We start from the raw sequence: 25588 nt of genomic DNA on the forward strand, positions 1-25588 counted from the left end.
ATTTGATTGGGGGCTTGCTTACAGTTTTAGAGGGCTAGTCCATGATCATCATGGCAGGAAGCATGGAGGCAGGCATGAGGTTGAGAGCTTACATCATGATCTGCAGGTAGGCAGGCAGGTAGAGAGAGTAGGAAAGACTGGCCTGCCATGGGCTTTTGAAACCCCAGAGTCCAACCCCTGTGACACACCTCCTCCAACAAGTCTACACCTCCTAATCCTTCCCAAACAGGTCTACTAACTGGGGACCAAGCAGTCAAACATCTGAGCCTATGGGGTCCATTCTCATTTAAACTACCACAGAAGCCTAAAAGTTTCTATGTATCATTTTTAATTTAAAGGGAAAGACAAAGTTTGTCTTCTGGGGGGAACCATCACACCAAGATGCATCTATTTCCAGCAGGGTTGTTTACGTGAATACATCTCCAAGGCCATTGCTGATTGGATGGATGAGGCAATTACCTGCCCATTTCCTTCTCAGAGGTCCTGCTTTTTCTGACCTTTAGTGCTGGTCTCTTCTCCAGCATCTCTGCTAATTCCTCTCTGCCCTCAAGTCACAGGTTACACTCTGCCTATCTTCCCTGTATGTATGCCAAAGGCAGGGATGATTCCACCATGAAAAGTGAGATTGTATGAACTGAGCTGATCTGTTCTTCAATTCCACTTAACTCTGTAGAATAACAGTGGCTACTAGTCATTGAGTGCTTACCATACTGCCTGCTTCTATGAGTTCTATTAGTTCTGAGTCTGCTATAATCTGCCTTTCTCAGGACAGGAAATAGACTCAGGAAAGTTGTAAAGTGCAGCAAATTCACACAATTCGAGCAAATCCAGGACTGTGAAACAGGTCTCTCTGCTCGCAGATCCTGAGTTCCTGTAGCAACAGTCTTCTTTTCATGCTTGTTTTGTTTTCTTCAAAGGCATTGGGTACCTCTCGCTGACTTGTTTCTAACATTTATGATCCCGGAAACAGGGCATTTTATCAAATCAAATTAAAGTCGATGATACTAGGCATTCTGGAAAAGCTGAGTCATATCCCCTTTCCCTCAGTTTCAATAAAATCAGATAACTATATAGCACTCTCTTACTAATAGGTATAGACTTTTGAAAGTATAGATCCAGTGAAGTGTGGGTGGCAGGATACAGGTCTCTTCCATCTCTCAGCTCCATCCATCACAGAAAATGCATATTTATCTGTCAGTTGCTATGGTTTGAATGTTTTGCTCCCTTCAAAAGCCATAGGTTAAAATCTACTTCTGGGATGATGGTACTAAGAGATGGGATTTTGAAGATGTGGTTAGCTCATGAGGACCTCACTTCTGAGAACAGGATTATTGTCCCTTGAAAAAGAGGATCTTATTTGCTCCTTCCACCTTGGGAAGGCACAGCTAAACTAAATAGCCACCAGAACCATGAGAAAGAAAGCCTTATTGTTTATAAAAGAGCCCATTGAAAGTATTTTTGCCAGAGTAGCCTCACTGGATTAAGATACCGGTGCTGCTATAACAAATTACCACAAATGTAGTGACTTAAACCAAAACAAATGGATTATTTCCAGTTATGGAGATTAGAGTCTGAAATAGAGCTCACTAATCAAAACACAAAGGTGTTGACAAGGCTGCATTCTGCCCTGGATGTGCTAGAGGAGAATCTGCTCACGTTTCCCAGCATTTAGAGGCCGTCAGCACTCCTTGACCCACAGCCCTGCCTTCCATTTTCACAGCCTCTTCTAATGTCTTTCTCTCTCCTACCTCCCTCTTTTTTTAAATAAGGACCCTTGTGAGTCAGTCCATTGAGCCAACTCAGAGTTCAAGGGAAAACATCCCTGTGCTGGATAGTTTTGTGTCAGTTTAACACAAGCTAGAGTAGTTTTGGAGGAGGGAACCTCAATTGAAAAAATGCCTGGACCAGAATGGCTTGTAGTGCACTTTTGGACTGATGATTGATGTGGAAGGGCCCAGCTCACTGTGGGCCATGCCACCCCTGGGCTGCTGGTCCTGAGTTGTGCAAGAAAGCAAGCTGAGTAAGCCATGAGGGGCAAGCTAGTAAGCAACATTCTTCCATGGCCTTTGCATCAGCTCCTGACTCCAGGTTCTCACTCTGACTTCCCTCTGTGTTAGACTCTGAACTGAGAGTTGTAGACTGAACTAACCCCTTTCCTCCTCAAGTTGCTTTTGGCCTAACTAAGACAATGCTCATCTCAAGCCTCATACTTATTCTTGTCTAAGAAGTCTTTTCCCATTGGAAGGTGTTCTGGACAGTTTTATGCTAACTTGATACAAACTAAAGTCATCAGAGAGGAGGGAACCTCAATTAAGAAAATGCCTCCTATTAGGTCAGGCTGTAAGCAAGGCTGTAGGGCATTTTCTTAATTAGTGATTGATGGGGGGAGGGTCCAGCCCATTGTGGGTAGGGCCATCCCTGGGCTGGTGGTCCTGGGTTCTATAAGAAAGCAGGCTGAGCAAACCATGAGGAGCAACCTAGTAAGCAGCATTCCTCCATGGCCTCTGCATCAGCTCCTGTCTCCAAGTTCCTGCCCTGCTTGAGTTCCTGTCCTGATGTCCTTCATATAGCTGTGGCTATTGCTCTGTATGCTGTGAATGTGTTGCTTTGATTTGTTAATAAATAAAACGCTGATTGTCCAGTAGCCAGGCAGGAAGTATTGGTGGGACAAAGAGAGAGGAGAATTCTGGGAAGAGGAAGGCTGAGTCAGGAGTTGCCAGCCAGACACAGAGGAAGCAAGATGTGAAGGCAGAACTGGGAATAGTTACCAAGCCACGTGGCTAAACATAAATAAGAATTATGGGTTAATTTAAGTGTAAGATCTAGCTAGCAAGAAGCCTGAGCCATTAGGCCAAAGAGTTTTAATTAATATAAGCGTCTGTGTGTTTATTTGGGTCTGAGTTGCTGCAGGCCCGGTCAGGACTGGAGAAAACTCCAGCTACACTTCACTGATGAACAGAGATTTGGAAGTGTAAGCCAAATCCAAATAAGTCCTTTCCTCCCCAGTTTGCTTTTGGTCATGGTATTTATTTCCTTTGTTTAAATAATTAATTTTTTTTTGTTTTCAATACATCCCAAACAGTTTCCCCTCCCTCCACTCCTCCCAGTCCTAGTACCCCTACACTCCCCTCTCCCCAAATCCACTCCTTCTCCATTTCCATTCAGAAAAGAGCAGGTCTCCCAGGGATATCACTTGTCATGATATTTCATCACAGCAATAGTAGCCCTAACTAAGGCAGAAGGTTATATATTCACAGGTTTTGAGGATTAGGAGGTTGATGTCTTTGAGGGTCATGATTCTGGTTCTCATAGGATTTTGCCCATATGGAAGTCATTGTGGTATGCTCTGAATAACTAGTAGTGAACAAATAATAGCACTCCTTGTTCTGAAGGAAGTCTAATAGCTGTCACTGTGCTCTAACCACTTACAATCTTGACCTCTGTTCTCCCAAAAGTCTGTCAGTTATATGTGACAGCACCAGAAGCCAACTTAAGCTACCAACTCCATGTCAAACTTGGCTCTTTTCTTGCTTTCAACTCTGATAATCAGTTTTCAAGTCCTGTTCAATCAGCCTGGGAAGGATTCAAGTACTTCCTTAACATCACCTCTAACACTGACCTCATCAGTTGCCACTAATCCTAGTAATCCATTGTAATCACTTCCTAGCCTGTTTCTTGCCACTGATCTAACTCCATTTCAGTCCATTGCCCTCTCCATTTCTAGAGTTCCTATGCTGAAGAAATCTTATTTTCCCTCTTCAAACTGTTCATTATTACTTCTTATATTAGAGTTGAGTGTGCTAAAGTCTCTCACTCTTTGCACATTATCTAGTTGTGGGTGTTGCAGAATATTTGTACACTGTGTGAAGATGTGTTGTTGGATTGGTGTAATAAAGAGCTGAATGGTCAATAACTAGGCATGAAGTAGAAGCAAGACTTCCAGGGACAGAGAGGACTCTGGGAAGAAGAAAGATAGAGATGCCAGGAGATACAGAGCAAACAACTTCTAAAACTATAGAAATGACAGAAACAGCTGGCTGCCTGGACAGTCACCCAAGGTTCCTCTGCAATGTTGGGGCATACATCTTTCTCCTATCTCAAAAGATACTAGGTAATGCTCTCAGGACTTAAAGCAATGTTCTTACAACTGGTTCAGACATTTTTCGTGACTATGATGCAAAGAGGAAGTTATTACAAAGGACTCAAAATTCTAATGATAATCTGAGGTGTTACTATGAACATGGAAAGTGTTATACACTGTAACTTGAAGTGAAGGTCCAACCTGCACTTTATGTAGATAGACTTCTCTATTTGGGCCTCTCTCTCTCTCTCTCTCTCTCTCTCTCTCTCTCTCACACACACACACACACACACACACACACACACACAAAAAAAAAACACCCAAAACAGATTTATTATTAATTATGAAAGCTCAGCCTTAGCTTAGGCTTGTTTCTAACTGGTGCTTATAACTTAGATTAACCCATATTTTTTAATCTATGTTCTTCCACATGCTCATTACATCATCTCAATTATGCCCATCCTGGTTTTCTGCATTTGGCTGGCCACTAAAAAAAAGTCTGTCTACATGTGTGTCTCTGTATTAATTTCCATCTACTTCAAGAAGAAACCTCTCTGATGAGGGTCGAGTAATGCACTGATTTATGGGTATAGCAATATGCTGTTTTATTTTATTCTATGTTTCTTTAGCAGAATAATAGTAGTAGGCTTTCTTGTAAGCCCATTACCTATTTAGTCTTAGGTTCTTAGCCTCATTAATAGTGTCACATATGGTTTCTATCTCATAGAACAGGCCTTCGCTGTTAGTTGTCCCTCCTCATGTTTCCTCCTTTTCCCCGCCTTTCCATCCTCCTGCCCATCTAATCCTCCTGTTCTAGTTTCCCTTTACCTTCCTATAGTACTATACTCTATTTCTTCTTCCTTGGAGGAGTCCACCCTTCCCCATGCTCCCTTACTAGCTACCTAACCTCTGTGCTTATTTGGATTGAAACACACATGTCTAAAGCTTAAAAGTTAACATCTACATATAAGAGAAAACATTCAATATTTGTCTTTTGGAGTCTGGGTTACTTCACTCAGAATGATTGTTTCTAGCTTCATCCATTTACCTGAAAACTTTATAATTTCATTTTTCTTAACAGCTGAATCGTTTTCCATTGTGTAAATGTACCACATTTTATTTATCCATTCATCATTTGATGGAAATCTGGGATGTTTTCAATTTCTGGCTATTATGAATAGAGAAGCAATGAACATGGATGAACAAGTATCTTTGTAATACAAAACAGAGCCCTTTGTGTATTTGCCCTAAAGTGGTATAGCTGGAAATTTTGGTAAGTCAATTTTCAGGTTTTTTTTTTGATACAATGTTTCTCTGTGTCAGAGTCCTGGATATCTTGGAACTCACTTTGTAGTTGGCCTCAAACCCACAGAGATCTGCCTACTTCTGCCTCAAACTCATCCAGATCTGCCTGCTTCTGTCTCCTGAGTGCTGGAATTAAAGGCATTCACCATCATTCCTGGCAACAATTTTTAGCTTCTTGAGGAACCTCCACATTGATTTCCATAGTGGCTGTACCAGTTTGTACTCCCACCAGCAATGAATAAGTGTTCCCCTTTCTCTGCTTCTTTGTCAGCATGTCCTGTCATTTGCTTTATTGATCTTGGCCATTCTGACTGGGGTGAAGTGCAATCTTAAAGTAGTATTAATTTACATTTCCCTCATGGTAAAGGATGTTGAACACTTTAAAAATGTTTCCTATGTATCTGCATTTCTTCTTTTTAGTTCCATAGCCTATTTTTAATTGAATTATTTATTTTCTTAATGTTTTATTTTTGAAGGTTTTGTTTTACTATATTGTAGGACTAATCTTCTGTGGGATGAATAGCAAGGTATACCTTTGGCCATAAAGAAATCCAGTTATTTCAAAAAAAATCTTTTTTTAAAGACCTCAAAAAAATCTTAATAAAAGTGCTTTTAATCCAATGGAATAGAATGTACCCAGTTGAGTGGGAATTCATATGCTCTAGGTACATTGTATTTATGTATGGATTACCAAAGACTGTATAATTAAAAAATGTTTATTTTAAAGTCATCTATACTTTAGTAGAAGTCTCAGGAACTTATCTTGGATTCTTGTCATTACATGTTTTATTGTGAATATGTGTCATTGAAATATTAGAGAATCTTTTAAGCCTCTGTTCAAAAAGATTGGCAAGAACAGGTCTAGAAAGGGATTAGAAGACAAAAGCCTTTAAGTAGTCATTTTGTGCCCAGATCAACCCCCAGAGAGATCACTGAAGATGAGCATGCCAGAATGCCAAAGCAAGGTTTATTGAAGCAGTTCAAGCCCATGGCAGGGACCTCGTCAAGCCATCCAACACAGTAGAGGCTGGAGGAGGTGCCTGCCCCTCTGCAAGCTCAGGTTTTAAAGGCAAAACCCACAAGATTACATCATTTAGGGGTGCTGTACGGGTACAATTCTGATTGGCTTGCTTCTAGGGACTTTCTAGAAATCATGGCTTAATCTCATTTCTAAGGGGGTGGTTGCCCATCACCATTTCTCATTGGCTGCCCTCAGGTAGGGACATTTCTGTGGTCAGTTACCATGGAAACCAGGGTTGGAACATTCCTTGGTTAAACAGTCATCACAGAATGAATACCTTGTGACTCTGTACTTTGTACTTTCTAATTTCTGGAATCTGGGTTGACTGGTTCCATCCAGTAACTCAAGGCCTGTTCCAGTAACTCAAGGCCTATACCTAAAATGGAGAAAGTGTAGGCCTTATTTCTAACATGGAGGCATTTTGTTCTCATTTTGGTCTCACAGTCAAATAATCATACCACTCCAAATCCTTCATCAAAACAAAGAAAAGCCAAAATGCATAAAGAAACACAAAATAAATGGTTGTGGATAGGAACATCATGTTATGTGTCCAACTATGTGAAAACCGTGGGGCAGGAGCTAACAGGCAAACGGAATGAAGCATTGCAATGTTCACATTAAGTATACCACATCCTTGTCTTTGTGAGGGCTTCCAAAGTGGAATTCCTTGGGTAAGTTGAAATTGTGATGGCTACCAGGAGTAACCAAACATCTGAGATGAGATTCCAGACATAGTTCAATTCTTTTTTCTTTTAAGACAGGGTCTCAGTAAGAAGCCCTGGCTGTCCTGGATCTCTCTCTGTAGACTGGCCTTGAACTCACAGAGATCTGCATACCTCTGCCTCCCAAGTGCTGGGATTAAAGGCATAGCCAGCGCACCTGCCTTCAGTTCTTGAAGGTCCTCTGAAGACATTACATCTGTGCATGGCTGTCAACTGTGGACATGACGTTCCTGTCCAAATTGGTGGCAATCAAGTCCTAACCCAGAGGCCTTCGTGTTTGCTGCTTTGCCTGTGCTTCGCTGTGGTACGTAGAGCTTTTCAAGGGCCATGGAAGGCGTGCTCCACGCCCTGCCCCCCAACCTTCCACTCGCCAGCGGAAGTGTAGCGCCCCCCCATCATCCCCTGCGAGTGGTGCGCGCGCGCCCCACAAAGGAAGTGGGCCCCTGGCGTGGGCCCCTGCTTTGTGAGGAACTTGAGGTCCGGGGCTGGTCGACGCGCTCCGGTCCCCCCGGAGGACTCCGGGCTGGCCGTGTCAGTGACAGCCACAGGTACCGAATTCTCAGAAACTGAAGAAGTTCGTGGCTGCCTCAGTTTCTTAGGCTTTTTTTTTTTTTGTTAATCTCTGAGGTGGGGGGCTTCCCGGCGTCTACCGGACATAGGCCGAGAACTAAGGGGCTGCGGCCTCTAGACCCCGTTACCTAGCAGTGAGGATGCCGGCCGTGTGAGGCGCGGGTGAGGTGGGGAGGCGGCTTTCTTGGTGGCCACATGAGTTAGGGATGTAACGGAGTCAGGAATTCATGACGGCTGACAGCCGTGATTTCCACCTCTCTTGGCCAACCTGGCGTGTTCTTCTTTCCTTTAGGGGCCCTGACTTGCTCTTAGGATGGAGCGGAATGTAGAGGCGGCTTTGGAGCGGGCAGATGATATTATTGAGTCTGTCCAGCAGCAGCCCCCTCCAGCGAGACCCGCGTCTAACGGGGAGAAATCTCTTCAGGAGAAACTGTATGACATTTATGTTGAGGAATGTGAAAAAGAGCCTGAGGCAGAGGGCCTTCGAAGCAATGTCAACTTGCTAGAGAAGCTGATGAAGAGAGAGGCGTTGCCATGCTTAGTGGTCAACCTGTACCCCGAAAATCAGGGCTATTCTCTCATGCTCAAGGACAAACATGGAGCCCTTATAGAGCCCCTTCCAGTGTCTTATGTAGGACAGAAACTGCTTGAATATTTGGATGCTGAAGCGTTACCTTCTTTTCTGATTGATGTCCTGGAAAAGTCTCCTGTGAATGTTTTTCACCATGGGTGCGTCGTAGCAGAAATCCGAGACTTCAGGCAGTGCGCTAGCATCTACCCTCCTGAGGAGCCTGGTCCGGAGCCTGCTGCGTCGTCTACTGAGCCCTCTCTTGCTTACCAAACTCGGCATATTCTCTTACGTCCAACCATGCAGACTCTAGTGAGTGACGTAGAGTCCATAACAACAAGTGATAACCGTCAGTGGACCCAGGAAGAGAAACTTGAGCTTGAGAGCCAACTGCTCTTAGCTACAGCAGAGCCGCTGTGTCTGGATCCGTCTGTTGCTGTAACCTGCACGACCAACAGACTGCTGTTTAATGACCAGAAGAGGAACACTGACCCCATGAAACAAAGCTTCAAGAGGCAGGAGTGGCTCTATCGAGAACTGGAGGGAGATAGGTACATACGTACAAGTCCTCCTGATGTTGCCACAATGATTGCGTGCAGAAAACGAGCAGAGAGAAAACCAGGTGACTATGACATGAAGATTGCTGAAGCAGCCAAGTGTGTAGATATGTGGAAGCAGAGACCCTGTGAATTGGTGGCCCCGTCAGAGGTGGACGTGCAGAAATATGCTAAAGGAAAGCCGTCCGCGTCCCACAGTGACTCAGCATCAACAACCTGGCCAGCTTCGGAGGTAAAATATAGTTATGGATTTGATTGTGAAGAGGGCAGTCAGCCATGGGAAACAAAAGCCAAGTATGACTCAGTCCCTTAGTGACCCATTTTTTTTTCTCCTGAAATGGGGCCACCAACAAAGGGCAGATAGCCAGATCTATCTTCTCCAGGTTGCCCCAAGTGATTGTTCACTTGGTTCTAAAGCTGGGGAAAAGATGCAGGCTGGGAAGGCATTGAGTGTGTGCCAAGGGTCTGTCCAGAGCAAGGCTGAGTGTTCAGGCAAAAGGCTGCAGGGATCCACTGACCCCATCTATCTTGGCCAGCCCTCCCTAGGGAGGAAGGGCAAATCTCATTCAGGGATAGCCCCAGTCTTAGAGATGAGAGTTAAGACTCCAGTTCCACTGTTCACACTGCCTCCACCTCAGGACAGGGCTCTCCAGCAATCAGTCCTCCCTCAGTACCAGGCAGAGGTAAGGAAGCTTCCGAGACTTGCTCCTTCTCTCAAATCAGCCAGCCTGGCTCAGCAAGTCTCCTTCCTCCAGCTGTCCAGCCCTGGGCCAGCTCATCAGAGAGCCCACCAGCCACCGAGGGCCCCAGCAGTGGCGCTGGCCAAAATGTCAGCAGGTTGTTTGTCCTAGCACAGGCGGCCCCTGTTTTGAAGAGTAGTCCATCCCAGATGTGGCGCTTCCTCACTAGTGCCCCAGCATGTAGGGAAACCTTTCCCAGAGGCTTTCTGCCTCCTAGAGCTCAGATGCCCAGTTCCCAGATCAGAGCACCACAGCGCTCTGAGCAGATATCTGTGAAATTAATTGTCAAAAATCCTTCAAGCCCCGTAACTGTCAGGCTTCAACCTGGCTCTGTCATTTTGCGCCCAGAGGCACAAATGCAGCAGCCGCAGCCATGGGCATGGGCATGCCACCATAGCAGCAGCTGCCACGGGCATGGCTGTATCCACAGCCAGAGCTGCAGTGGCCCCAGCAGCCAGAACCTTGGTATGTGTTCATTCCAAAACAGCAGCAGCCACCTAGGGCTTCCATCCCTCCAGAGCCAGTGCCACTACCCGACTGGCACAACCAGAGATCTAGCTTTCAGCAATGGGTGGTGCCAAGTCAGCAAGCTGGTCTCTTTAACCTTGCTGAGGGTAGGAGGGTTCACCATCCTCAGGCAACTGTGGGATGTCAGGTGGGCTGTACCCAGAGTCCTGGACAGACCATTCTGCCTTCACAAAGCTTCCAGCACCCTGCTGCCTAGGTAGAACAGCTGCAGGCCCAGGGCTAGAATGTGCAGCTGAGATTCGTGCCATATATATATATATATATATATATATATATATATATATATATATATATATATATAGTGGCTGTGCCCAGAGCAGCCCCTCAGCATCAGGGACAAGCAGTGGCCAGTACAGAGGTGCAGGGAGGGGAGGGGAGGGGAGGTCCACCAACCACCCCAACGTCATTTAAGTCCTGCCATAGTCTCTCCCTCTCTCAAAATTACATCATTGAGCTGAATCAATTCTCAGTTTTTACTTCACTTTTGGTGGTTTTAATGTACCAATGATTTACAGTTTAAAAACACAAAAGCAGGGCTGGAGAGATGGCCCAGAGGTTAAGAACACTGGCTGTTCTTCCAGAGGACCTGAGTTCAATTCCCAGCACCCACATGGTGGCTCACAACCATCTGTAGTGAGATCTGGCTCCCTCTTCTGGCCTGCAGGGATGCATACAAACAGAACACTGTATACATAATAAATAAATAAATCTTTATATAAAAAAAAGACACAAAAGCTCAATACGAGAGTTTTACATAGAACACAAGAATGAATTTTTAAAACTGGTGCTATTTTATTTCTTACTCTCTTTGATGTTGATAGAATCAAGTTTATTGTAGTGTTTTTATGTGTATCTACATCTAAGCTATGTTAATTTTAGTTTCTTCCAGATTGTCTTTTCTATTAAAATTGCAACAATATAGTTTAAGTTAATAACTTAGCAATGATTTAGAGGTTTATTTGTAAATGATTAAAAACAAGTACATATTTTGCTGTTTTAAGAAAAAAAATGGAAGGAGTGTATTGTCCTTAATGACTTTTCTTTTTCTTTTTTTCCCCCGAGACAGGGTTTCTCCGTGTGTAACTCTAGCTGTCCTGGAACTTCTTCTATAGATCAGAGTGATCTTGAAGTCACAGAAATCCTCCTGCCTCTACCTCCTCAATGTTGGAATTAAAGGTATGCACCAGCACTGCTCAGCCTATTTAAACAATTTTAAGGTCACAGCTCAGTATTAGTACAATCCTAATGTTGTGCAACACAGTTCTAGAACCTCATTTTTTGGGGGTTGAAACTGTACTGCTAAGCATCAAATCACCCATTTCCTGTCCCCGCCCCTGGCTGCCACCCTTGACTACGTTTCCAGGAGTCTGCGTGCTCCCAGTACCTCACATGCGTGGAAACATGAGGTGGCTATTATAACAGGCAGCCTTTTCACTTGGCACGATGTCCTCAAGGTTCGTGCCTGTTGTGCCTTGTGTCAGGAGGTCGGTGCTTTGTAAAAATCATTTCCCTGTGTTAAATACGTAAGGAATGGACTTGTGAACCAGGAGGGATGTCTTTCAGGAGAATTTAGTTTAAAAGGCCTGTGTGACCTGCAGTGGCTGCAAGTGCACTGTGAAAAACTAATACCAAAGGAGACCAGAGCAGAGGAAGGTGGTCACACTGAAATGGAGTGCCCCCAGACACGCGCCCCTGTGCAATCGAGTCGGTAGCAAATTTGTTTAGGACCGGCCAGCCCTTGGAAGGTTTCCCAGCACTCGGTGCTCAGGCAGACCCCAGCTCTCCTCCGGACCCTGCCACTGGCCTGGAAGAGGCAATCCGGGATGGCTGGCTGTGGCTCTCCTCGTGAGGCCCTTTCCATGTTTTAGAACATTCTAGGTTACTTGGACGAAGGACATAAGCACTTGGAAACTCAGGTTTCTGGTCTGCTTCTGCAGTGCCCACAGCCTTCTGAGGCTGCTAGGTGAGATGCCCTCCTCCTCTGCCCTTCCCCTGACTCTGTTTATTCCTCATCAGTTGTTCAACACCCCCTGCCAGGTCACCCCATTCCAGCTTTCCTTGTTTCAATGGACTGAACTGTTCTGTCCTTTTTCCTTATTCCCTGAGAGTCGAGGTGTGTTGGGCTGGAGAGATGGCTCGGCCGGTAAAGGCTGGGCTCACAACCAAACTGTGAGAGAGGCGAGGAGTGATGAGTTCTGTAACAAATGTTTACCTGTGCCAAGGGAACACTGACGTTCCCCTAAACACGTTAGCACTTACGACGGTGGCGGTGCCGTGCGGCCAGCCCCTCTGTCTGTTTCCGAGACATGCTCAGCACTTCCAAAGAAGTCCTGGACTATTAAGCACTGCGGAGGAAAGCATCCTCCCCTGCCCTCAGCCACTGGCCACCGCCAGTTTGCTCTGTGGCCCTATGGATTTCGTAGTTGTCGGTGTTGATATTAGGTGGATTGTACAGTGTTTTGTACATTTTGTGTCTACATTTTTGCCTGGCACGTGTTTGATGTTTATTCATCTTGGACTATGTACCAGCACTATGTACCAGTGCCTGTTGGGCACAGTCACATTGCCTTGTCTGTACATGGCCCGCTCTGTTTGGGCTGTTTCCACCTTTTGCCTACTGTGGGTAGTGGTGCTGTCCACATTCATGTACAGGTGTCATTTTACTGGTTATGTTTTGTTCTTTAGTAACTCTTAAGGATAATCTGCCCACATGGCATTTGCCTTTGTAAGTGCACATGTATGTTTATTTGCCTTTTGCCTAAGAAGTGGAAACTCGGCCTGTCGGTTCTGAAAGAGATTAGCGAAGGGACAGTAACCGTGATGTCACCGGCACAAACCTACACCGAGGTCCTGCTGATGCTCTTCAACAAAGATTTGGCCTCCTTCAAGCCACCAGAGGGACAGAGAGCTGACTGGAGCATCCTGGACATGGCTGGGAGTGGAGCCTGCACGTGGAAGAACTGAACTGGTCCAGTGAGCAGTTGCAAAGAACTCAAGCTCAGCCCTCAGAGCCAAGCAGATCTGACCTCAGCGTGCTGCCGGATTTCCTGTCCTTCCTCCCTTTGCTCTGTAACTGGTCCATTCAGGTACAATAAGCAGAATGTTTTGCTTGAGAGATGTGTCCTTTTTTTTCAGACAGGCAAATAAATTCATCTTTGTTTCCAATTACCAGTTAGTAGCATCTGTTTATTTCCCTGGAATTATCTCCACCCTGTTATCACTTTGTGTATTGTTCCTATTAAGAATATTAGCTAGCTACATTTTATTTTATTTTATTTTATTTTTTTGGTTTTTCGAGACAGGGTTTCTCTGAGTAGCTTTGAGCCTTTCCTGGAACTCACTTTGGAGACCAGGCTGGCCTCGAAGCACAGAGATCCGCCTGCCTCTGCCTCCTGAGTGCTGGGATTAAAGGCGTGCGCCACCACCGCCCGGCTCTATCTTTTTTTTTTTTTACATTTTATTTTTTTAACATAATTTTTATTGATTCTTTGGGAATTTCACATCATGCATCCAAATATACTTACCTCTCAGACCCTCCATATCTTTCCCTCACCCCTGTAGCTTGCCTCCCAAAAGACCCCCAAAAATAATTAAATACAAAACAAAACAAAACCCACACCTCTCCTCTGTCTTTCCAAGACCTCTTCATTCATCCATGGCATGTGGTGTGTCCTGCAGTATACCTCTTTGTCCAATCAGCCCCACCCGAAAATGTCCATTGCAGTGAGTCATTGGTCTGGATCATCACTGGACCGTCACCAAAACTCTTGCATATCCTGCTGTTGTCCTGAGTCATGGAGATCCTGCCGATCTCACTGGACCAGACCCTTCAGACACCCCAGCAGGTCAATAATGGGGCAGATGATAGGGTGGGTCAACCCAAGGCCCAGGATGTGGGTCTGGGTGGTAGCTGAGCTAGTGACTGGGGACTGCCCCCTCAGGCAAGGGGCAGAGCCAGCTCTCTATGCCCATGCCATCGGGGCCAGCTCTTCCACAACCTTGGTAAACAGTGGCAGCCCTCTATCCTGAGTGGGGGATGGCCAGCCATCTGAGGTCCAGTAAAGGGTGGGGTCAGCTCAGCATGGCCCTCAGATTTCAACACACATGGTTCCTATGACCCACCTGTGGTAACACGGGCTATGGACATCACCACAGACCCCAGCTGCAGCCGGAACATGGACATCACCATGGCCCCTGTGGCAGCACAGGCCACCCTGAGTCAGTGTGGCCCAGCGGCAGCAAGGCCCTCAGACACCAACATGGTCTCAGGTGGCTGTCCAGACACTGGATGTCTGCATAGCCCCCAGTGGCAACAGGAGCCACAGACATCAACCCAGACCCTGGAGCCAGCTACAATTTATGATTTCACTTGACTTTGGTGTCATGAGAACCTGGAACATCTTTTTTTTTTCCCTCTTTTTTTTTGGACAATGTTTCTCATAGTCCTGGTCATCCTGGAGCTCACTGTGTAAAACAGGCTGGCCTCAAACTCATTGAGATCCTCCTGCCTCCTGAGTGCTGAGACTAAAGGTGTGCACCACTACCACCCAGCTTCTCTTTCCTAATTCAAGATGAATTCTTACCATTCAAAATTAATTAATCAATCAATTTCTTTCTTTATTTCTTGTGTGTGTAAGTATAAGTATTTGTAGAGATCAGATGACTGCTTTTGGGATCTGCCTTACACCTTTTTTTTTTTTTGAGGCAGAGTCTCTCTTGCTGTTCCTGCTGCTGTGCTGTGTACCGCAGGGGAGATAGCTCTTGAGCTCCAGGGTTATTCTCCAGTTTCCACCTCTCATCTCATGTTAGAGAGCACTGGGGTTACAGCTGTTGGCCAGAACACCTGCATTTTTACATGAGTTTTGGGAATTGAACTTGCCTTGTCATGCTTGTGTGGCTAGCACTTTTACCCTCTGAGACATCTCTCTGGCCTCAACATTTATTTATTTATTTATTTATTTATTTATTTATTTATTTTCAAAATTAGTTTTTCAAAAATCATGCCTCCAGAACTCTTTATTTTTTTTCCTTCCTTCCTTCCTTCCTCCCTCCCTTTCTTCCTTTCTTTTTTTTGGTACCAAAATTCTTTATTTGAAGAAATGGTACAAATTAAAGAACTTAAGCGGATGTTTTGGAGCGACTTTTAGAAAAGATAAAGGCAGCCCGACATGCATGCATGGCCTCAGTGGCTAGTAAAGTCGCTTGTGGCTTTGGGGAAGTCAGCTTAGCTCTCATCACTGAGTCCCAAGGTGTGCTTGTCAGAGATGTCCGGCCAGGCCAGTTTCAGGGGCTCCCAGCTTGCGGAGGTTGGTCATGTGGTCACCCAGTTCTTTGATGGATTTCACCTGCTCATTCAGGTAATGGGTCTCAATGAAGTCACCCAAGTGGGGGTCATTTTTGTCGGTAGCCAGTTTGTGCAGTTCCGGTAGTGACTGATTCACACTCTTCTCCAATTGCAGTGCACACTCCACCGCATTCAGCCTGTTCTCCCAGTCATCATGGTCTGGTTTCTTGATATCCTGCAGGAAGATTCGGCCACCTCGTTGGTTCTGTAGCTCCATCAGTTTCTCAGCATGCTCCCTTTCCTCATGAGATTGGTGGAGAAAGTATTTGGCAAAGTTCCTCAGAGCTACTGTTATGCCCAGATAAGGACCCCCAAAGAGACTATCAGGAGACCAGATATATCCAGAATGCAATAGCAAGGTTTACTTCTTGGTGCAATACGAGCTAGCAAGGAACCCTCGTCCGCAGTGCCCGGCAGCGAGGCAGGGAGGAGAGTTCCTCTTTCTTGGGGAGATTAGCTTTTGAAGGAAAAAACCACAAAATTCTTCAGAGGAGGGGGTTAGTACAGGTCCACCCTTGATTGGTCCAGTTTTCCTGAGTTTGGACTTTTATTTTTTTGCTCTGTCAGGAGTTTTACAGCCCATCTCCAAAATTTGGTCATATTATCTCAGGGGAGGGGGGCGTCTCGTGGTTAGCTACCACCAGACAGTCTGATTTTGTACTTTTAAAACTTCTGACTTCACCCTGTCTGGAAATGGGAACTGACTTGGCTCTGGCTATTTTAAGATGTCCCTTTCCTCAACTCTCCGGGGCTTAGGGGGAACTGGGGTGGGGGGGTCTCTCACTACATCATCCCGGTCGAAGTCGCAAGACATAGACAGATAGAGTAGGAGGCTTACAGTTCCAGGTTGATCTGGCGGTTGATGGCAGCCTCGGAGTCTTGGTGGTAGTTCTGGCACACTTGCGAGGGAGACGTGCTGGTCATGGCAGCGGCGGGCAACGCTGGAGCAGCGGAGAGACCAGGGTTGCAAAGGGTTCTGGCTCGGAGCAGCCGGCTGGGGTCGGAGGGGTAGAGCACCGGTTAGGTTCAAGCACTGCTGAAGCAGGAACCCGGGGCGACTCTGGGCGAGAACGTCTCCAGACCCTTTTCAAAGTGTGTTCATAGTGAGAGGGTTATATGAATGTAGGTGGACCAGAATTATTCAACAGGTTACACAGAAGATGGTATCACACATGAGCATCCAGTAACAACCAGGTAGCCTTAGTACAGCAGGATATGTGTGGCCAAAGAGGGCCTTTGTCACAAGGGATGTTGAGAACAAGCTAATTCCTTGAAGATACATGAAGGGAGTGCCTTTGCCATAGAGTGCTGTGAAAATCCTATTGGAATCCTGGTGTGGTGGCATATGATTATAATCTCAACAGTTGGAGGAGGATGCAGGAAGATCAGTAGTTTGAGGCCAGTCCAGTTAGATGGCGTGATCTCATCTCACATAGCAATAACATAGGACATAACATGGCCCCCATATGTAATTTAAATTTTTTCATAGCCACATTTTCAAAATTAAAAACAAACAACAAAACAAGAGACATTACTTCAGTAAAACTTACTTGGTCCAGTCCAGTCCATCTAAAATATTATCATTTCCATTTTACCAATGTTTACAAATTCTCAATGAGACCTTGTATATTTTCAGTCCCAGTGTTCTAATAGACATTGTCTCAATTGAGATGCTAAATTTTCATAAAATATACTTGATATTGGCGGGGCTAACGGCTCAGTTGGTTAAGTGCTTGCTTGCATTGCAAGCCTGAGTCTGGTATCCCAGAAACCACACGAAAAAGGAAAAAAACAAAACGAAACAACAAGAAAACCGGTATAGCGGTGCAGAGGCACACAGGTCTCTGGGGCTCGAGGGCCAGTTAGCGTAGCCTACGTCACAAGATATCGGCCAGTAAGAGGCCTTGCTTAAAAAAAAAAAAAAAAAAGGCAGATGGTACCTGGAAGAGACAGCTGAGGTTGGCCTCTAGCCTCCAAGTGGCCCCGACTCCCAACACATACACACACAGACACACAAATACATGCTATGAATTGAGATTTGTAGAAAACTTAGAGTTGAAATGCAGATTCAGGGGGGCTGGAGAAATGGCTCTGTGGTAAGAGTGCTGGCCGCTGTTCCGGAGGACCCAAGTTATGGTCTCAACTCCCATGTCGTGTGGCTTACAGCTGCCTGTAACTTCAGCTCCAGCGGATCCACTCCCTTCTTCTGGCTTCCTCAGTATGTGCGTGCATGTGCACATGCACACAGACACACATGTATACATAAATAATCTTCACTACAAAGGAAGAAAATGCAGAGTCAATTCTCAAAAGTACTTATAATTTTCCTGATAATTATAAGTGAATCAAGCATCAATTTTTAAATTTTAGTTTATTTTTTGTTTTTGGAGACAGGGTTTCTCTTTGTAGCCCTGGCTGTCCTGGAACTCACTCTGTAGACCAGGCTGGACTTAAACTCAGAGATCTGCCTGCCTCTGCCTCCTGAGTGCTGGGATTAAAGGCATATGCTGCAATTTTTAGGTTTTAAAATAATTTCAGGTAAACCAAATTTAAAAATTAGCTCTTTATTTTCGCTAGCTACCTTTGGAGTGCTTCGTAGCCACATGTGGTTTGGGGCTTTTTTTCCCCCCTGGGCGGTGTTACTGGCATTCTGAAAGGATGAAGGAGCAAAGCAGAATGCAGAACAGTCTCAAGCACGAACTGAGTGCCAGATCTTTCGACTGAAGTTCACTGAAGCTCCCAGTAACAGTGATGATCCCTATGCTGGGGTGAACTTGAAATCCTCACAGTCTGTGCTTACCTGGGCTGTGATCTGCAGAAACTAAGGGGCGCCAGGCATGAGCAAGGAGGGTAAAAGAGAATGGTTTGAAAAGTTCTGCATAATCACATGCAAAATGCCCAGGAAAGGGACCCTAACCATCCCAGCAGTTAACTAAAACTCATCTAGTTCACCTTCCCAAGGGACTTGGGAGTCTGAGCAATGGGGGGGGGGGGTCCTCCCTCTCTTTTTGATTTTCCTTCTAGTACTCTTGCTTATCTGTCTTCCAGGTCTGCAGTTCCTTCTGCACGGCTGATACCAGATCAGTCATGAGTGGATAGTGGTGGCGCTAAACAGGAAGTTAGCCCCAGGAGATGGTGACCAATGGCACCAACGTCTGTGTACTGCTTCTGGTTTTCTTAAACATGTTCCATTAATACAGCGTGAAATAGCAGACCTAGGGAACAACAGGCAGGCTTGATCAGGTCCCTGAAACGGTATAAAGATAATGGTGGTGATTAACTGATGATCTAGACTCCAGATAGTCCAGCTTCCCAAACTTCCCCAGATCAGCATGTAAGGGACAATGCGAGAAAGTGGTCCATGATGCTAGAAAGGGCAGATGAAAGCATCTTCAAGACTTCGCCACCAAGGGAGCATGCACAGAATGCTGTTACTCTTTTCCCTAGTAAACTTTTCAACAACTTTAAGGGTACTTAAGCCCCTATGAATAGTTTCGTATCTTATGTATCTATTTGGACTGGATTCTGGGTAAAAGTGGGATTCCATGAAGAGCGCATCCCTTTCCATGAGGTGCTTATGGGAGAGGTACAGAGAGGGACAACAGGGAGTGGAGAGATGGAAGTCCCATTCCTGCTAGGATGGAGGTCTCGGCGGCTCCGCTAGACCTACTCCCCACCCCCCATAAAGTGTTCATTCTTGCTTCCTTGCTTGCTCTAATTAAACCCTTCACTGCTTTATCGATTACTGTGTCCTATCTGAATTCTTCTCTTTCAGGAGCACAAGAACCAAGATTGCTGCTGAGGTCGAGATCTGAGGAAACCGAACACCTCCCCATAGCAATGGGAGGCGGCTTGTGGATTCAGAAGACTTTCTGTATTGGCCTCTCTACGTTCATATACATTCCAAGTTGGGCCCATTATACACACATACAGCTCTTTGAGCAGCCAAGTCTCTGAGGTTCTACGTCTCAGGAACATGCTTTGCCCCATCCATCCCAGCCTTCACTTGCTGGACCCTTGACTTGCCCTTCTGTCTTCCACTCCCTGCCTCAGCGGCAGGCAGCAAAGGGTGTTCGAGTTAATTGTTAAATTCAGTTCAACAAGTTCCTCATTAGGGACAAATTACCTGAGTTTGAAATCTGCTAATTTTCCAATCAGAGTGAGTGTTTGCACTTGTGATTTGGAAATAATTACCATATGGTAAAAGCAAAACCTATGTGGGGATTAAAGTAAAGGCGAGGGAGGACAGGGGCTTATTTTGACGCCTTTCCTGGAAGCCACGTTAGCATATGCAGATTAGTTGAGGTGCCTTAGCGGTTGGCTGGGAAAGCTCTCCTGTAGTACTTTTTGACAAAGGCTGTGCACTTCCTATAGCAATGCTTCTGAAAGGTGCCCGTAGCCTTTGATGGGAGAGGAGCGTGGTCGGAATTGGGCCACGGAAAGGGAAGGACATTTTGAATTGAGCTATTTAATCTAAAACTACCCCTATATGCTTAAGAGATTTGTTGTCAATCTGAGGCTTCTGTGTGGGTAACAAAATATTTCCTTGGGGGTGGGAACAGCGAGTCTACAAGTCCTCTGGGTGACCTCATAACAGGATTGGAAGGGTTATGACTAGTAGTTGCTACAGAAGTCGTCACAGTCCCAATTGGTAGATCCCGCTCTGGTTAAAGCATTAGGAAATCCCCAGGAAAGAAAACCTTTTAGGTCATTCGTAAGTCAAGCCAGAACATCTCCCCCTCAGACACGGCTTCTGAACCCTGGAACCAGGAGACCCCCAGCTCCTTCGAAGAGTGCTGCTTGTCCCCCGCTCTGTCTGATGGGTGCAACTGTGCACCCCAGCTGCCAGGAAAGTCACAACCAAATCTGAAGCTCAGATCCCCGAGTTTAGAATGATGATTAGCATGTCAGCATTCCTTACTCATTTCTTTTGGGGAGATTGTTTGGTTCTGGTTTTTTTTTTTTTTTTTTTTTTTTTTTTTGAGGCAAGGTCTCACTCTGTACCCAGGCTGTCCTGGAACTCCTTGTGATGTATCTGCCTCAGCCTCCTGAGTAATGAATGGGACTAGAAGCATGCGTCACCACACCCAACCCTTGCTTTTTTTTTTAATTTTAATTTTATTAATTGTTTTGGCTTTGCCATAAACTTCTTCAGGTCTCCCCCCCCAACAAAGACACACATGGGAACTGAGAACAAGGCTCAACATATGCAGAAATAGCACTAGCTCCTGTTTATGTATACATGTGTCCTCTAGTCCTTTTACTAATCCATTAGGAACGTCTACCAGGGCTTCTCCCCATAGCTCCCTCTCTCTTTCATTCTTGAGACAGAATTGCTTTGTCTCGTGTATCCCAGATGAGACTCTCAAACTCACACTTGTAACGTAGCTGCGGATGACCTTGAACTGTTGGTTCCCGTCTCCACGTGCTGGGATTACAGGTTTGCACCACACACACCACACAGAGCTTCACATTAGGTTTAACCCTCCTTACATATCCAGAAACTGTGACTGGGATAGGACTTCCCGAGGCAATAAAGCTATTAAGTGGTGTACTAATAATGTAGTTCTCCTGTCTGCTTCCCAAGTCTATGTCCTGTGGCTGGGCACATGTCACCGACGACTTGCTGGGTCTCAATTTACTGGCAGACTATATATGTGGCCCCATCTTACGTTTTCCAATGCCTGCTTTCAAATACGTGACTCCAGGTGCTTTTGATGGCTCTTACAACTCTCTGCGCTCCCTTGTTTAGTAAGTAACTGGCGATGCTGTTACAAATTCCTCTAGTCTAGTAGGATTGTGGCCAGGGAAAGGAGACATAGATCTTCCTGAGGGGAAAGGTCCTTTGTGAGATCTGACACTGTGATCGCAGGCTGGCCTAGAACTTGTGATCCTGCCGGTTCAGCCTCCCATGTGCTGCGATTACAGATGCTTAAGCAATCTTGCCTGTACCAGCCTGTGCTCAGCTTTAAACTGCGTTTCTCCTCCTCGGTGACCACCTGCAGGATGGCCCTGTGCTCCTCCACATTGAGCCTCGGTGACGCCCGAGGTCCCTTTTCCACATTCTGAAGGCAGTGGGGCAGGGGATCAGCGGCAAAGGTGTTCTGGTTTTGAGCCACACAGCCCACTCAGATCCTCGAGGTGCTTCACGGTCAGATATCTCTAGTCCACTAGGGGGCACCAGACTCCAGGTTCGTGCGCCCTGCAGCCCCAGAGAGCATTTGCAAAGCTCACTCAAGAATCCTCCCCAAAGCAGACCTCAAGGTTCCTGGGAGCGCGTCTCTGTAGTTCTGCCAGAGTCGGGGCGGGGAGCGGGATGCCCGCGTGCCCTTCCGGTTAGCCTCCCTCCCGCCCCAGCCGCACCCCGAACTGCTACCTTCGCGCTCTTCCACACACACCACGTGGTTTGGCAGCGCCAAACCGCTGCTCACGCCTCTGTTCTCCTCCGCCATTCGCCCACTCTCCGGACGAAGCAGCAACCTCTCACCAGGAGCACAACCATCTCCTCGCCCTGTCCTGAGTGTCAGCTGAGGTTGCAAAAGGGCGAGGTCTGGTGATGGAGGGAAGGGTTGGAAGGGAGCAGCCTGTTCTGCTGGCTCTTCATAGAGACGTGTTTGCAGGCGGGGTGCAGCCTGTGTGCACCGGAATGTGTATACACACACACACACACACACACACACACACACACACACACACACACACACACACCGGGGGGGGGGAGGGGAGGGGAGGGGAGACAGAGAGAGAGAGAGAGAGAGAGAGAGAGAGAGAGAGAGGCTCTTTGCTACCTTCCCTGCCTTTGCCTACTTAAGATCTCTGACTTTGTCCTCCCCTTTTCCAGTGGGAAAAGACAGAAAGAAATTAGAAACCTAAGGATGGTAGGACAGTTTTTTTCCTTCTGAAAAATTCAAAACTACATTTATTTATTTATTTATTTATATTTATATATTTGTTTGCGTGTGCACACGAATGAATGTGCATGTGGAGGTCAGAGAACAACTTACAGGAATCAATTCCGTTCTTCTACTATATGGGTCCCTGGTATTGAACTCAGGTCATCAGGCTTATCCTTTGGGTCATCTCCCTGATCCTAGACAGTTTTTCAAAAGACTGTTTTGGGCAATCTTAACAAATTCTAAGAGTTTATTCAAGACTCGTAGTAGCAGCCAGGGAAGGCATACCAGAAGGCAAATGTTCTGTTGAAGTTGTGTAAGAGGTTATGCAAATACAGCTTTAAAGCAAATCCCTTAATGCCTGTCTCCCCTGCTGCAGGCTAAGTCTTGGACCAGAAGTGGCTCGATACAGAACTCTTGGCACTTTTTCCACTGGAAGTGAGAGCAGGAGAATGAAGTAGGTGATTTAAACAAGTGTTATTTACAGCTATGCATCTCTTCATGTTGTTTGCGAAACTAGAACTTTTTAAACTATTATTGTCATTGGTGAGAAAGTATGACTTTTGGAGCTTCCATTCTGGAGGTCTTTATGATTACCAGGAATGATAAGGTCTGGGGAGGAGGAAGAAGAGAGAAGAGAGGGAGGGTAAGGGAGAAGGAGAGAGGGAGGACGGGGGCAGGGGGAGAGGGAGGGGGAGAGAGACAGAGAAGAGATAGGAGAGACACGGGAGAGAGAGGGGGAGGAGAGATGAGAGGGGGAGGGAGAGAGAAGACAGAGAGAGAGAGAGGGAGGGAAGGAGGGAGGGAGAGAGGGAGGGAGGGAGGGAGGGAGGGAGAGAGAGAGAGAGAGAGAGAGAGAGAGAGAGAGAGAGAGAGAGAGAGAGCTGGCTAGTTATGTCAACTTGATACAAGATATAGTCATCTGAGAGGAGGGAACATCAGTTGAGAAAGTGCTTCCATAAATCTGGCTGTAGGCAAGCCTGTGGGCATTTTCTTAATTAGTGATTGATGTGGGAGGTCCCAGCCCATTGTAGGTGGGGCCACCCTGGGCAGATGGTCCTGGGTCAGAAAGCAGGCTGAGCAAACTATAAGGAGCATGCCAGTAAGCAGCACTCCTCCATGGCCTCTTCATCTGCCCTGTTTGAACTCTGGTCCTGACTTCCTTTGCTGATGAACAGTGATGTGGAAGCCTAAGCCAAACAAACCCTTTCCTCCCCAATTTGCTTTGGTCATGGTGTTTCATCATAGCAATAGTATCCCTACCTAGGACAGGGAAGAAGAGAAGAAAGAGAGGTGGGGGGAGTGTGGTAGTTTGGATAAAAATGGCCCCCATAGGCTCATAGGGAGTGGCACTGTTAGGTGAAGCCTTGTAGAAGTAGGTGTGGCCTTGTGGGAGAGAATGTGGCTCACAGTCTCTCTCCCTGCTGTTTGCAGATCCAGATGCAGAACTCTCAGCTCCTTCTCCAGCACCATGGCTGCCAGTGTGCTGCCACGCTTCCCGCCATGAACTGTAAGGCAGCCCCAATGAAATGCTTCCCTTTACAGGAGTGGCTATGGTCATGGTGTCTCTTCCCAGCAGTAGAAACCCTAAGACAGGCAGGGAGGGGGGAGGGAGAGAGAAAGAGGGCATAGAAAGGGGAGAGGAGAGAGGGGGGAGAGGAGAGGATGAGGGGAGAGAGAGGGAGGAGAGGGGGAGGGGGAGATGGAGGGGAAGTGAGGGGAAGGAGGGTGAAAGAGAGAAGAAGAGAGAGATGGAGAGGGAAACAGGACAGAGAGAGGAGACAGGAGAGGGGAGAGGGGCCAGAGGGAGGTGAGGAGAGAGGGGTGTGTGTGTGTGTATGTGTGTGTGTGTGTGTGTGTGTGTGAGAGAGAGAGACAGAGACAGAGAGAGACAGAGAGAGAGAGACACACAGAGAGAGAGAGAGAGAGAGAGAGAGAGAGAGAGAGAGAGAGAGAGAGAGAGAGAGAGAGAGACAGAGGGTCCAGTGTAAAATGTTTTGGTGGGTTTAGGTGTTGTAAAGTTCCTCTGGACCTTTAGATCAGGGTTTGTATCTTCCCTGCCTTGGCTTCTTGTATTAGCTGATATAGAGGTCAAGCTATTGCCTTGGAAACAAGACGCCAGTAGTTCCTAAAAACCCTTGAGGTTTAAGTATTTTTGTTAAAGGGAAGGAAGACATAGGTAGCACATGGTCTTCATTTAATTTCCCTTTCCTTTAAATAGGGCCACTCCTAAGTATTTGTCACAATTGGACTTTCTTTTTGGATCCCTTGTGGCCTCTATCAGGTAAGAATTTGAGGAGTGCTTTAGTTCTTACTTGGGGATCTTTTTCTGTGGGTGCACAAAAGAGGAGGTCACTTCCATATTGGAGAACTTTGGCTTGAGGGCTGGAGAAGGGGAGCAGGTCCCTAGATAAGGCCTAGCCAAATAGATGAGGAGTGTCCCTGAACCACTGGGTAGGACTATCCAAGTGAATTGGCTAACCTGGGAGGCTAGGCCTTCAAAAGCAAACAGATATTTGGACTTGGTGTATAAAAGGATACAGAAAGAGACATCATTTTGGTGCAATAGTGGCACTTACGTCCTGGGGAATACCCAACAGCTGCCTAGTTGTACTTACGCTTACCCAGCAAGAATTATTTGATAAGTTTTTGCACCCCAATAAGCCTCTCCACTGATGCAGCAATCCAAATCAGACCAAATCAGACTGAATTAGAAAAAGCCTCGGTTTAAACCTAGATGCCTGTCAATGGAAGAATGGATGAAAAAATGTGGTACATATACACAATGGAGTACTACTCAGCAGAGAAAAACAATGAAAACATGAAATTTGCAGGCAAATGGATGGAACTAGAAAAAATCATCCTGAGTGAGGTAACCCAAACCCAGAAAGACAGTCATGGTATGTACTCACTCATAAGTGGATTCTACATATAAAATAAAGAACAATCAGACCACAACCCATAGAACCATGGAGGCTATATATATAGCATGGAGGTCCCTAGGACGACTGTGGCTTATAATAAATTTCGGTTTTACTCAAAAAAAAAAAAAGAATATATGAATGGAAAGTAATTTAAATGCTATGGGAAATTTTGAGAATGGAGTGTCACTCAAAATCACCCAATTTGATTATAATGAGGCATCTTAAGAGAATGATGGGACAGGGAACTCTGCAGATATCTGGAAGAATTCTGAATAAGTTTACCATGATGGTAAATATTGTCAACTGGACAGGACCGAGTAACACTGGGGATAAGA

The 25588-nt window shown here is 46.0% G+C and overlaps 1 protein-coding gene across 2 annotated transcripts; it reads left to right on the plus strand.

Annotated features, from left to right (window-relative positions):
* Nucleotides 1-7560: 7560 nt before the first annotated feature.
* Nucleotides 7561-13260, plus strand: LOC102913332 (transcription factor SPT20 homolog). Of its 2 annotated transcripts, none has more exons than XM_042269315.2 (4): nucleotides 7561-7677; nucleotides 7992-9056; nucleotides 11159-11268; nucleotides 12856-13260. In XM_042269315.2, the coding sequence occupies exons 2-3, from the start codon at nucleotides 8013-8015 to the stop codon at nucleotides 11264-11266; spliced, it is 1152 nt and encodes a 383-aa protein (XP_042125249.2). In that variant the 5' UTR covers nucleotides 7561-7677; nucleotides 7992-8012; the 3' UTR covers nucleotides 11267-11268; nucleotides 12856-13260. The 2 variants fall into 2 exon arrangements, with proteins under 2 accessions (XP_042125249.2, XP_076418116.1); XM_076562001.1 differs by having other exon boundaries at nucleotides 12859-13260.
* The last annotated feature ends 12328 nt before the right edge of the window (nucleotides 13261-25588 follow it).

Source organism: Peromyscus maniculatus, chromosome X (genome assembly GCF_049852395.1).
Source record: "Peromyscus maniculatus bairdii isolate BWxNUB_F1_BW_parent chromosome X, HU_Pman_BW_mat_3.1, whole genome shotgun sequence".
Lineage (NCBI taxonomy): Eukaryota > Metazoa > Chordata > Mammalia > Rodentia > Cricetidae > Peromyscus > Peromyscus maniculatus.

Excerpts from the sequence above, each read along its gene's own strand:
- LOC102913332 (XM_042269315.2), top strand. The coding sequence starts at position 8,013 with ATGGAGCGGAATGTAGAGGCGGCTTTGGAGCGGGCAGATGATATTATT. Across the intron at positions 9,057-11,158 it reads CAACCTGGCCAGCTTCGGAG|GGTTTCTCCGTGTGTAACTC; the intron begins GTAAAATATAGT and ends CCCCCGAGACAG.